Source organism: Plutella xylostella, chromosome 22 (genome assembly GCF_932276165.1).
Source record: "Plutella xylostella chromosome 22, ilPluXylo3.1, whole genome shotgun sequence".
NCBI classification, from domain to species: domain Eukaryota; kingdom Metazoa; phylum Arthropoda; class Insecta; order Lepidoptera; family Plutellidae; genus Plutella; species Plutella xylostella.
Genome location: NC_064002.1, coordinates 5,280,225 through 5,294,367, shown reverse-complemented (window position 1 = coordinate 5,294,367; position 14,143 = coordinate 5,280,225). Strand labels below are relative to the sequence as shown.

The following is a 14,143-nucleotide window of genomic DNA, read 5'->3' as shown; positions in this document are numbered from 1 at the left end:
TATAGTTGTATCATTTTATTAGTCCTCCTTAGGTTAGACTCAAGTAAAGTATCATTCAAGTACAATTTTTTTTTTATTATAAATTAGTGGGTATATTGAAATTATAATTTATCTAATTTTGTTGGGTATCTAGTTCAGTTTTATTATGAGAGAATTTTCATTCCACCATGTTTGCTTGCGCGTGTCGTTCGCATGGTGCATGAAGTAAAATTTTCGGGATCCATTGTTGTTTAGCATAAATACCACCACCTGCCTGCAGGAAGCTTATTTGTGTATCATCTTTAAATCGAACATAGTTAATTGTGAACTTGTGGAACGTGATGCAAGTGGATTTCCTGATCGGGGACAACCTACATATTGGCCTGCTCACGGAATCTAAGGTAAGTAAGTACTTATGTCTTTTCTTTATTATTTTTGTGTTATGCACTTGTTCTTAACAAGTCTTAAGTCTACAGTTATTTTACTAGGAGTGTCGATTTGTGAGTGATTGGTGTGCTGGACGTATATTATTATGTGTAAGGTACCTACGTCAATCGTGGCGAGCCCTAGGCCCTATTTCATGTATGTGCACTCACGTTGCATGAAGCTTCAGAAAAATCTCGCTATCTACACTGTTATTAGGGTTCTACCTTTTTTGGCATAAGTTTTTTTTGCCTAATCTCGTATTGCATAGTAACGTTTGGTCAAAGTCTCGTTACGCCGAAAATCGTATGGCATAAATCTCGTTCAGTAAAAAGTTATTTCGCATAACATTGTTTAGCCTAATAATGGTATGGCCAAATCTTGAATAGCCTAATAATGCTATGGCATAGGTTTATACAAAGTAATAATATTCGTTTGGCTTTAACTTTGACGGAGCGTCTCCCTACATAGCGCAAACTGGTGCCTTGTATTGTTTCCGCTGTTTGGAAAACGCTCCGCTCCGCTTCGCTGCGCTCCGCTTTGGTTTTGATGAACATGTGCACCTAACACGCTCCTCCTCGCTTTGGTCGTCGTCGCACCTATTTTTAGGTTTCGATCTCATGGGGTTTGTAATAATTATATTGGTCGTTAACTTTCGATTTTTTGATCATACAATATCGTGATTTTCGGGATGTAGGAGAAAAATACCACAATTTGTACATTTACTACATACTTAATATATTATTTATTAAGATAACATTAGGAGAAACAAGATTATACATAGGTATAGACGAACATAAATTTGAGCAAACGAAACTTAGGTGTTTAAAGATTGTGCCTAAAGAGTTTTAGACGAAACGAGCCTTATGCCACATAAGTCTTGGCAAAGTGATGGTTCGGCCAAAAAAGTTTAGACTATACAAGTTATGCGAAATGAGTTTTGGTCAATAAAGATTATGCCAGATGAGCGGAACCCTGTTATTAGTAATCTTACGGAATTCTGACAGTTATCAATTTTAGACAAATCAGAGATCACAAACCTTTTTGGGCTGGGCACTTTTTCAATACGAGTCTGGACATCTGAGACTATAATTTATTTTTTTTAGTCCCTGTATCCATTTTATTAAGTGCGGCGCTCCAAATTAAAAGGGGATTTACCTACGGTGAGAAATAATTACCGTACCTACCTAAATATATTACAAACAGTGAAAAATACAATTAAAGATAATCTCAATTATCTTATATAATTATCGCTGTCGTAGAAAATATATCTAAAAACAACTAGTAATTATTTTTGAAACGGTAGGCGCGCCGATGTCAGGGCGATGTTGCGTTCGTATTTGAATAGAGGTAAAAAAAAGAGATGTCGCTCTATAAAATTGTATTGTGTGCACTGACTGGCTTGCGTGTCGTCACAGCAAACTGTGAGTCTAAAATGTGCGGTGGTGGTACCAAATTAGCGATACAGGTGAAATTGTGTCAGCGACTCATCGCTGGGAGTAAGACAGCAGAACACGTTTACCCCATCGGTCATCGGTTCTTCGACAGATGTGACCAGCCCATTGCCACTTAAGCTTACTAACTCGGTGAGCTATGTCGGTGACTTTAGTTCCCTGTCAGATTACTTCGTTCCGGATGCGATCTTTCAAGCATAGCTCCAAGCATAGCTCTTTCCATAGCTCGCTGAGTGACCTTCAGTTTGTGAACCAGTCCCACAGTAAGTGTCCACGTTTTAGCCCCATAGGTCATAACCGGTAGGACACACTGATCAAAGACTTTCGTCTTGAGACTTTGTGGTATGGGCGACGAGAAGACTTGACGAAGTTTGCCAAATGCTGCCCAGCCCAACTGTATTCTTCTATTGACCTCTAATTGGAAGTTGTTTCTACCCAGCTGCAGAGTCTGTCCAATCCAGTGGCGTGCTTTGGGAGGGAATACGTCCAGCAGTGAACTGCTATAGGTATGACGATGGATGGATGATGATGGATTTGTTTATTAAAATCTCTACCTAATCATCACTATTATCATCATCATCATCAGTATCTTCATCACAGATGTTTTCCTTCTCCGTAAGAGCGATGATATACATTGTACTTAAATTCAAAGAACTCATTGTTACCTACATGTCAGCGCCGAGATTCGAACGGGGAATTATAAAACGAGCGAACAAAAAAATACTTTGCGACTGACGATGACATACTGTTTTAATAACTTGAGCGGTATGAATTTGAGTAAGCGAAAAATTAACTAAACTGACGACAAATATTGATTTGTAATAAAAACCAGAACGAGCTTACAAAAAGTGGATTGTGATAAATCCATTTCAGATATTAAAATTTTATCCGAGCGACTTAATTACTAAGTGAGCGACTGGAAATACAGAGAGGGCAACTTCAATATTAAGATAGATTCGATTTTTCTAAAGTGAGGTTATACTTAGCAAACTACTAAAAAGTTCACTTTGAGCAAAGTTTTGTATGCTGCTTTATTAATGACAAGCTGTTCCCGCGCGCTTCGCTTCGCCTTAAAAAGTTTTCCGGTGGGAATTCCGGGATAAAAAATAGCCTATGTTCTTTCCCAGGGTCTAGACCATATGTATACCAAATTTCATTCAAATCCTATGGATTATTGGTTACTGATTTTCTATTTGAGGGCCTATGTTTTTTTATTTTGATACGCTTTTTTAATGAAAACTACAGATTTTTAAATGCGCGTGAATTCGAATGGAGTTGGGGCGACGAATCGTTGTAGTCTTAATAAGAAGTTTTTTTTTAAGTTGACTGAAGCGTCTTATTAAATTTTTTGTTCATTTGATTGAAATAAATGCATGTATATTACTTTATTTTTACGGAGTACATTGTTTTATTTAATTACTCTTATATTTCAATAATAAAATTTCTCAACTAATAGAATAGTGTTTCTTCAAATAAGTAGTTATTTCATATTATTTTTATTTTTTTAATGTGAGCTCATTATACTCTACTCTGCTCTGTTTTCAAAGTGGTTTTTGTATTCGAAACACTTCATTTAAGATAAAATGCCGCTCAGTATAAAAAATACGTTTGCCAAATATTGAAAAAAATGCAGGACGTAACGTTGACACTCAAACAAATATTAGGTCGCTCAAATATTATGAAGCTGCTCATTTTGTATTTTAAGTAACTCAAATTAATGTTTGTAAGTTGCTGTTCTGTTGATTTCTCGTCACTCGCAGTCAGTCGCTCACTTAGTAATTCTATAACCCAAATTAATTAATTTTGACACTTAGAACTGTAATTTACAGTCACTCGTTTTATTGCTACCCGATTCGAACCCGCATCTCTTGCTTGAGAAGCGGGCGCTTACCCGACTGAGCCAGTTGGACTCGCGCATTGAGTGTTCCGTACAAGTATACTTAATTACCGGAGGTAGTTTTCCTTTTAATTTCATCATAATTATGTACATCTATACGAAATATCAGCTTGATATCTTTACCCGTTTCCGAGAAAAAAGGTGGTGACAACAAAGTGTGATCTTATAAGGGTTCCTTTTTTTCCTTTTGAGGTACGGAACCCTCAAAAAGAATAGTGACAATCGGATCAATCGTTTCGGAGATATGCGTGGACAAACATACATACCAACAAGCATATAAACGTACATAGGTACGGTGGCCTGCGCCTAAAAGTATACAGGCGGAGTTTTTAAAATAGCGATCTCAAGCTCACATGCTGCTCAAGCACATCTACATAAACACCACTGCTACACACATCACACACAACACGTCCCCGGATTTATAACAGATGTGCTGGTCCCTTCATCATCAGGGATCGCTATTTTAAAAACTCCGCCTGTATACTTTTAGGCGCAGGCCACCGTACATAAACATTTATAAAATTTTGAATATTTGTTTATTAGCCCTAATACTCGTATATTGTCATATGTCAATATGGTGCAGTTCCAATAATCTTACATACATACCGAACATATTATATGTACTTACCGAATAGACAATCTTTTTTTGAAATTGATTTAAAAGGTTTATTATCCCTGAATTTAGTAGGAAGTGATGCCATGCTAAAGAATAAAATAAAGCAATTAAAATTAATTCGATACATGGGTCGTGAGTCGTGATCCTACTTCATATTATAAATGCGAAAGTTTGTAAGTGTATATGTGTATGTATGTATGTATGTATGTGTGTATGTTTGTTATTTCTTCACGTCAAAACGGCTGAACCGATTTTAATGAAATTTGGAATGAAGTTAGCTAACACCCTGGATTAACACATATGTTACTTTTTATCGCGGAATTCCCACGGGAAAACTTATTAAGGCGAAGCGAAGCTCGCGGGAACAGCTATTATATTGAAATATTTGTTATTTTTGTATTAGTTTACTTGAGCAAGTAAATATTTAGATTTATCTTTTTGTATAAAAATATTAAGAAAAAATTATTGCCCAGAAATGGATCGCAATTTTTAATTTTTTCGGTAAAGAACTTTTTTAGTAGCATCACTTATAAAATGTCAGAATTCTTTCCAATTAAAAATCAGAGAGTATATAGGCTCACGATCTACACATGCGTACAAATGTACAACGAAAAGCGGTTGGCTCGCTTGCGAGTCACCCCTTGACTACCCTTTCGAGGATTAGGTACAGTTATCAGCATAATTATAGTGCCACAAACTTATCTGTTCCGGTGAGAGCGAACTAAATTGGTCCATACCTCATTACTTACTAATGAATTTCATATTGACATGACATAGATTATATGGACCAATTTAGTTCGCTCTCACCGGAACAGATAAGTTTGTGGCACTATATGTACTTATTGCATTAGGTCGAGGTCAAAATGTTGTGGCGCCCGTGCCGCCTGTCTCTGTCAACGTATAGGTATTGGCTGTCTATGGCTAGTTAAGAATAATAGGTAATATATAGCGTAGGCACTCCTATGTAATGGTGTTCTGTGTCCTGACTCATGCGGCAGAGGTCCTAGTGGAGGATTTTCACACATTTTGAGCAGTGAAAACTAAATGCGAATTTGCAAGGAGCTGCTAGATCGTTCTTTTTTAAGTTAATATACTTAGCACTTCTGCATCATTCTGTACACAGGCCACACAGTAGTACAATAACGATTATATGCAAGCCAGCCAGTAGGTACATATGAGTGATAACCATGAAAGTAATAAGTACTTTTATTACTTCCATGGTGATAACATTCAAATTTTTACTTGTTTTTCAACGAGCCAATGAAAAAATAAGCCTACCCTCACTGCCACTTTATAGCGATTTTCTTTTCGATGCATGGTGGTCTTCTCTGGAAATAGTAATGTTCCCTTTGCGTGGGCTTTCATCTGTATATTTAATAAATAAAGGACACATTCTTGATAGGAAATAAAAAACGATTGATTTAATTATACAGTTTATTCGCTTTCTCATATAGAAGAAGTACATAATTAGGTACTGTTATTAACAATACATTTTTAATTTGTGTTGTAATAATACCAATTTTATTTAATCATAAGCATATTACGTCAGGAGCTAATCGTCTCTAGTTGTTAACATACTTATTTACAATGTTGCTACAACTTAATAAACTCCATTTAAAAATAAATCTCATTCTGATCGCTAATTGACTATCGTTGGGTGAATATTGAGAACTGCTGTTCCCAGGAACTAAACTAACTACATTCATAATCATAATAGGCCTTCACTCTCTTAATAAATGTCCACTTTCAATAAAATCTCATCTATAAATAAACATTTACATATACAAACAGGTGTACAAAAGTCTTAATCACATGGGGACTCCTCTACCTACTTATATACAAGTGAGTGGTGCCGTCGGATGATACCAAAGTGCCATCATGATGAAGGGAATACCTACGAAAACTAATTAGACAGTTTCATGAAATCTCATGCAATTCTAATAAAACTTAATTTAAGTATATCAATATAATGGTCTTGATACGTAGAATAACGCTGCGCGACCGCGTCACTGCAGTCGTCTACAGGAAGGAATCTCCTCTCTGAGTCATGTCCCGTGAGAACATGAGTTTGGCACATCATGTGCATATTATAGAGTACATTTTTATATACATCGAAGGCTTCACAATAACTTATTGCTCTTGTTAATATTTTTATTGAAGAATCTAAATAATAGAAGTAAATACTTATTTTCTTATTAAATAATACATAAATCGAGTTATATTTTAAGGCCATTAGTCTAGTGTTAAACACCAAGGGGATGGTTTCAGAAGAGCTATAGGAATGCGTCTTACATTAATAGAGTAAAGAAATATATTCTTTGGAATGTAATGAAGATTAAAGATATAGCTGTAGATATAGTGTTGTTTAGCTTATTGAGATAATATAATTTATTTGGACCAATCAAGAATCGATTCATGCATAGCGTTAGATATTATTATTCATCATAGTTCGTACATATTATCATACTACAGATACTAACTACATAATATAATAAACAAGGCGTATGTTTCCATGTTCACATAGTTCTAGGTACATAATGTATTGGTCCTCTATACGTTGCCTGCTTTTTTAGATATTGTATCGATAACGATAAAATATAAATTTATAATAACCATGGCACAGTAATTTTGATATTTCCAAACAAAATAATAAATGTGCCAAAACACAGCTACATATTTCCTTATTTAACATGCTAATATTAATATTTTTAATAGGACCGATTTCTTTGCCCTCGTCCATTATACATAATATTTAAAGTGACAAAAATGCACTAGCTGCTAAGGCGACATGTTCAAATTTTATTGTTATATCGAATATATTAAAAATATAATAGTATATAAAAATTACTTAATTCTTATATGCTACGATTCAGGGTAAATTGGTGCTGTGTGTGTTCCATGAAGGCAATCATTTACGGACCTCGGCTCATTTATTTTTTCAGTTAGTTTGACAGTTTTGATGAACCAAGTCTTAGCTAAAATGTGCAGATTAGCAGTACCAGAATATCTTATTGTAATTTAATAAGATTTTTATACATCTTAGCTCTTTCAACTCTTCATTGGTTAGTGTGGAAAAATCGAGTACGGATTGAATTCCACATGTAATTTAAAATCTATTTTTCAGTATTCCTTACGAAGATAACTTTGTATGATAATTTAGCTAAAACTAGGATTAACCTTACATACTATTAAGGAGGGGTCCTTATACATGTGTATACCGTGGTCTTAGCAAGGAGAGAATGGTCACCGAGATTATGAAGTTAAAAAGTGAACATGATAAAGTTCCCCCTCATATTTATATCCTGATCTATTAACTTTAACTACAAATTCTAGCTGACCATTCTTGCTATGGCTTGTCAAATAGTGTAATCTCATTCACGTCACTCCTATATTGAACCATTCGTACTATTTAATATTTTCAATAGTTTTGTCATTAATTAATGGACAGCGTCGATGTCTCGCTGGGCGCGCGATATTTTAACCTGAAAAACAATTTGGAGTTAATACCTAAATTAACGCCTTTAGGAGACTGGAAATGTTGACACTTCGAATACTGTGGTGATTTTAAAAAATATCGTGCGCAGCGAAAACGTTCAAACTACAAGTGCGTGCTTTTCTACTATGTAGCTGGGATGCAACATTCGTGGTCATTACCTTCAAACGCATTATACAAATACAATAAAAATAATTACAATCATTATTTAAACTTATAACAACACCCATGCAATTCATGCCATAACCTTTGTGAACAAAGCTTTTGACTTGTCAAACCGTCCAGTCAAGTTCAACAATTTTATACGCAATTCTACTTTGTATCATAACACATTTAAAATTGAAACATCTTTTGGGAATCTACAGTCAAAACCAAATAACAAATAGGACAAAACAGCCAAGCGTGTAACTATGTATAAATGAGCCGACCACGTGCAAATTATCTTACCTATCGTTTACGTGAACAATCAAACCTCGCTAGATGCCATACTGATTTCTAAGAGTGGGCCAACGTCCAACTAATTATTTTTCAAGCCTCAACATTAACTTTCGTTTAAGCAATCAGTAAGAAAACCCGCACACGGTACATCCACCAGAATGTCACTCTTGTATGAGAAAAACGAAGTCTCGCTAAGATGCACTAAGCACGACAACTCACGTTCGTTTTTCGGCTAACTAGAGTAACCTACTCACACAACATAATGTCTTCATCCTATAACGCCTCATTCAGTATTGTCTTGATACTAAAAAGTCTGCATCGAGGCGACAGAATTTAAATTTTTACTAAAAATGTTTAAGAACACTTTTGAGCGGAGCGGCTCCGGCGACACTGACGCCGCGATAGTAACTTTTAACCGCAACAAGGCTAAAGCCTCAATACTGAATGAAGACATGATAGGAGGGCACACAAACACAGCGTGACATCACAAGCGGCGCTACCCCACCTTGTCCTTGGGCGTGGAGGCCTCGCCCGACTCCAGCGCGAACATCTTCATCTTCTCCTTGAAGGAGAGGTGCTCGGGCACGGGCGCGGCCGGGGCTCGGGCCTGGGCTTCAGCCAGCCGCCGCGCGCGCGGGTCTCTGCAGCAAGGGGCATAGTTAGTTTAGTTAGTTTACAGGGCATTGCAAAAGTAGTATACTGAGTCGAAAGAGGGGACTCTGATGGTCATTCTGAACAGCTTTTATTCTACAACTTGTCACCCTACTTCGGGTGGGTGGGTACATCAATATTTCAGCACCCTGTATATAATAATATTTATGCCCATGACTATAAACTCCGAAGGGGTAGTCAGTGGTGACTCGCAAGGTCGCAGTCTCACGTGATATACAATGTGTTTTTTTTCGAACCCGACAAATTTTAAGGAGGGATACTACGAGTAATTTCATCGAGAAAAATCCCCCATATGTGGGGTTAAATCTCAATATTCTAGAAATGGCGGCCATTTTAAAGTTTTAGATCCTTAGTTTTCATAAAAATTCATATCTCGAGATTCAAACGGCTTACGGACATGAAATAAAATGCTTTTATCCGCAAAATGTCATCTCTATTGAATAAAAATATGCAAAACTGCTAAAAAGTTACATAAAATAAGTAACAAGCACCTAATCTAGTTTTTTGACACTAAAAAACAGCAAAAATTTACATTTACTTGAATAACTTTGAAAATCGCCCCCGGATAAAAGCATTTTATTTCATGTCCGTAAGCCGTTTGAATCTCGAGATATGAATTTTTATGAAAACTAAGGATCTAAAACTTTAAAATGGCCGCCATTTCTAGAATATTGAGATTTGACTCCACATGTGGGGGTGTTTTCTCGATGAAATCACTCGTAGAATACACCCTTAAAGTTTGTCGGGTTCGAAAAAAAACACATTGTAGTGAGTCCTATCGCCGTTTTCGTAATTAATACAATGCACTTAGGCTACACATCTACAATCTTAGGTAGATGTGCAGGTTTCTTCACGTGCAGGTTTCCTTACAATGTTTTCCTTCACTACAGGTACTTGAAGAATAATTAATCAGTACATAAAAGTAAGGGGCATAGAAACCTGACCCCCCTCAGAAGCATTGTTAAGATGAGAGGGGGGTCAGGTTTCTCTGCACCTGACCGTACATGCCAAGATTTCAACACTCGGCCTCTCGAGTGATAATAACACAACGGCCCTTATTACTGAGTATATGTAAAAAAAAATCACATAAAGTAGAAGACTGACCTGTAGACCTCCTGCGCGCCGATGACGCCGGGCGTGTGCGCGGCGAGGGGCGCGCCGGGGGCCGGCGGGGTGGCGGGGGACGCGGGCGCCGCCAGCATGTGCTCCGCTTCCTCGATGAAGCGCTGCAAGGACACGAGCAGTTTAGTTGTTGTACAAATATCACAAATAAAAGAACAAAGGGTGGATTTAAGTATCTCACATACAATCAGCTGCAAAAGTCGTTATACAGATCCTAAGTTGCAAAACATCGATGCACTATAAGAAGGAAAAAGTCACTGCACAGCTTTTCTAATATGATAAGCTTGTCACCATAACACTCCAGAAGTCGCTGTGCACGTCTTTTATTAGTTGGTTAACCAAAATGTAGTGTCAGAAATTGGTTATCACAATAAATCGCCAAAAGCCCTCTGTATGGGCACAGAGAATATCAAAAATTGTTGAATAACGACTTTTGCAGCTGACTGTACATTTACGCGTAGATTACCAGTATCGAAGTATGAGAGTCTCCATATAAATGTATGTGAGATACCTCGCGGCGACTAGTCGCCGAGACTAAGAGTCGCGTGGGCGTATCGTTATGGGAGAAGGGCCTAAGGCTCTTAAATTTAAGAAGAGGAATTAATAAATATTTGGGGACATCTCACACACGGCCATCCGACCCCAAGCTAGGCAGAACCTGTGATACACAAACACATAGATAGATACATACTACTAAATATAAATATCAACACCCAAGACCCGAGTACAAATATCTGTCTTTAAACTAATATTTGCCCCAGCCGGGAATCGAACCCGGGACCTTCGGCATAGCAGTCAGGGTCACTAACCACTACACCAGTCGGCCGTCTAAATCTGGAATATAAGTAAGTATCTTACCAGACACGAGCCTGCTTCCGGCACGGGCTCGTCGCTAGGCGGCGTGGTGGCGGGCTGCGGCGGCGGGCGCGCGCTCGTGGAACGACACGCGCTTGTCCCCCGGCGGTCGCGGGAACTATGGGTCTTAGCACATACAAGCGTAACATAAAGGGACCGCTTTTTCTTCTGCCAGCCTGGCATTCGCGAGCTTGCGTTCTACTTGCGTGCGATCGCTTTACGTTACGCTTATATGTGCGGTGACCTTATACCGACAAGAGTAAGGCTCATAAAGTATCTCACCAGACACGACCCTGCCTCGGGCACGGGCTCGTCGCTAGGGGGCGCAGTAGTCGGTGGCGGCGGCGCGGCGGCGGGCGCTCGCTCGTGGAACGACACGCGCTTGTCGCGGCCCCCTGCGGCGGGCGGCGTCGGGGTCACTGGTGCGGGGTTGGCTCTGAGGAATGTGTGGATAATTAGTACCTTGATGTAACAAACAGCGTTTTTGAGTCAGAGTGAATGTTAATCCACCTCAGACACTTTCTTTCAAATATTTCATGATTCCGCTAAAGTAACACTTTTTATGGACCACCTGCAAACGATACACCGTTTGCAGGGCCTACTAAGGGTTTGCCTCACCTTTCGAGCACTGAAAACTAAACTCGCATTTGTAAGTTCCCGTTGCAGAGTAGCGTCTTTACCGGTACATGATAAGTGTCTCGCGCCGTACAAATGTGCGTTTACTTTTTACTGTTCGAAGAGTGTGAAAACACCTTTTAAACTCCGAAAACTGTAACTTTCATAGAGTTCTAAAACTTTTAAGACTTTCAGATCACATAAGAAATCCGCAACATCTTTAACAAACCCCAACCCTTCTTTTAGCTTCACTTGAACATTCGCAACATCTTGTAAATAACCTCAACCCTTGTTGTAGCTTAACTTGAACATCGGCAACATCTTTTACATAAACCCCAACCCTTCTTACAGCTACACTTCAACACTTACGTAGGCGGCGCGGCGCGGGCGGCCATGACGGCGAAGGAGGAGCCGCGCTCGGGCGGCGGCGGCGGCTCCGCCACGGCCAGCGCGCCCAGCGACTGGCTCACCGACGCCAGCCCGCTCGCACTGTCGTAATATCCTCAACCCTTGTTGTAGCTTAACTTGAACATTCGCAACATCTTGTAAATAACCTCAACCCTTGTCGTAGCTTCACTTGAACACCCGCAACATCTGTTACTAAACCCCAACCCTTGTTCTAGCTACACATGAACACTTACGTAGGCGGCGCGGCGCGCGCGGCCATGACGGCGAAGGAGGAGCCGCGCTCGGGCGGCGGCGGCGGCTCCGCCACGGCCAGCGCGCCCAGCGACTGCGACACCGACACCAGCCCGCTTGTAGAGTCGTCGGCACGGCTCTGGAATAATGGGTACAGGTGAGTTATTGAACACGTTGTAGGTAGTTACATATATGTAACTTGTTCTTACATAGGATGACACTCGAGTCCGCGTTGTTCTATGATAGATGTAATATTCGTCATCATTATCTTCAGCCTATAGCAGTCCACTGATGGACGGAGGCCTCTCCAAAGTACGCCAGTGGATGCGATCTATAGCTTTCTGCATCCAATCATTTCTAGGTGATTTGTAGTTACCGTTTTTCTCTCTATCTACTATCTCATCTCATCATCATCATCATCATCATCATCATCAGCCAATAATCATCCACTGCTGGACATAGGCCTCTCCCAAGGAGCGCCACAACACTCGGTCCTCGGCCTTCCTCATCCAACCACTACCCGCCACCCGCCTAAGGTCGTCAGTCCAGCGGGCAGGAGGGCGTCCCACGCTGCGTTTGCCTGTTCGTGGTCTCCACTCGAGAACTCGTCTACCCCAACGGTTATCGGTTCTTCGGCAGATATGACCAGCCCACTGCCACTTCAGCTTGCATATTTTGACAGCTATGTCGGTAACCTTAGTCCTCTGACGGATAACCTCATTTCTGATACGATCCATCAGAGAAACCCCAAGCATAGCTCTCTCCATAGCACGCTGAGCGACTTTAAATCGGTGGACCAGTCCTACCGTCAGTGTCCACGTCTCTGCACCATACGTCATCACTGGCAGGACGCACTGGTTGAAGACTTTTGTCTTCAGGCTCTGAGGAATGGCCGAGGAGAATATGTGACGAAGTTTCTCGAATGCAGCCCAACCCAGTTGGATGCGCCTTGCAGCCTCCTTGTCGAAGTTGCTTCTGCCTAGCCGAATAGTCTGCCCGAGGTAGACATATTCTTGCACAACTTCGATTGTTGCCTCACCAACGGCGACCGGCTCCGGTTTGATGTGAGCATTGTACATGACTTTCGTCTTGTCCAAGTTCATACCGAGGCCAACACGTCGGGAAGCAGCACTTAGGCCACTTAGCATCCAGCTGAGTTCCTGCAGAGATTCTGCCATAATAACGATGTCGTCCGCGAAGCGGAGGTGTGACATGTACTCGCCATTTATACATATGCCATGTCCTTTCCAGTCCAACGTCTTAAAGACATCTTCCAATGCATTGGTGAACAGTTTCGGAGATATCACATCCCCCTGTCTCACTCCACGTTGCAGTTGGATAGGTCTTGTCTTGTGGTCCTGTACTTGGACAGTCATAGTAGCGGCATTGTACAGACATCTCAACACCTCGATATAGCGCCAATCGATTTGGCATCTCTGCAAGGATTCCAAAACTGCCCAGGTCTCGATGGAGTCAAAGGCTTTTTCATAGTCAACAAAGGCTAGACACAGAGGCTGATTATACTCTTCGGTCTTCTGTATAATCTGCCTTACTGTGTGGATGTGGTCTATTGTACTAAAGCCTTTTCGAAACCCAGCCTGCTCTGGGGGCTGGAACTCGTCTAACTTTTGGGCTAGACGGTTCGTGATAACCCTTGAGAACAGCTTGTATACATGGCTTAAAAGCGAGATCGGTCTATAGTTCTTCAGAAGGGTTTTGTCACCCTTCTTAAAGAACAATACCACGACGCTCTCAGACCATGCCTCCGGTGTAATGCCATTGTGAAGAACCGAATTGAAGAGCCTCTGGAGCTGTTCGAGGATTGCAATACCTCCAGCTTTCAGAAGCTCTGTAGTAATTCCGTCTTCACCCGGAGCCTTGTTGTTTTTAAGCTGCTCAAGGGCTATCCTAATCTCGCCTATGTCGACGTCAGGGATGTC

General features: G+C 40.3%; 1 protein-coding gene across 8 annotated transcripts in view; it reads right to left on the bottom strand.

The window, feature by feature from the left end:
* Window positions 1-5,789: 5,789 nt before the first annotated feature.
* The window catches only part of LOC105383043 (afadin), a 96,868-nt gene continuing 88,514 nt past the window's right edge, over window positions 5,790-14,143 (bottom strand). For all 8 annotated transcript variants that reach the window (XM_048629036.1, XM_048629039.1, XM_048629038.1 and 5 more), the window contains 5 exons: window positions 12,206-12,342; window positions 11,232-11,385; window positions 10,077-10,198; window positions 8,806-8,941; window positions 5,790-7,851 (listed from right to left, as the gene is read on the bottom strand). In XM_048629036.1, the coding sequence (XP_048484993.1) occupies window positions 7,807-7,851; window positions 8,806-8,941; window positions 10,077-10,198; window positions 11,232-11,385; window positions 12,206-12,342 (594 nt within the window). In that variant the 3' untranslated portion in view covers window positions 5,790-7,806. The remainder of the gene's footprint in view (window positions 7,852-8,805; window positions 8,942-10,076; window positions 10,199-11,231; window positions 11,386-12,205; window positions 12,343-14,143) is intronic.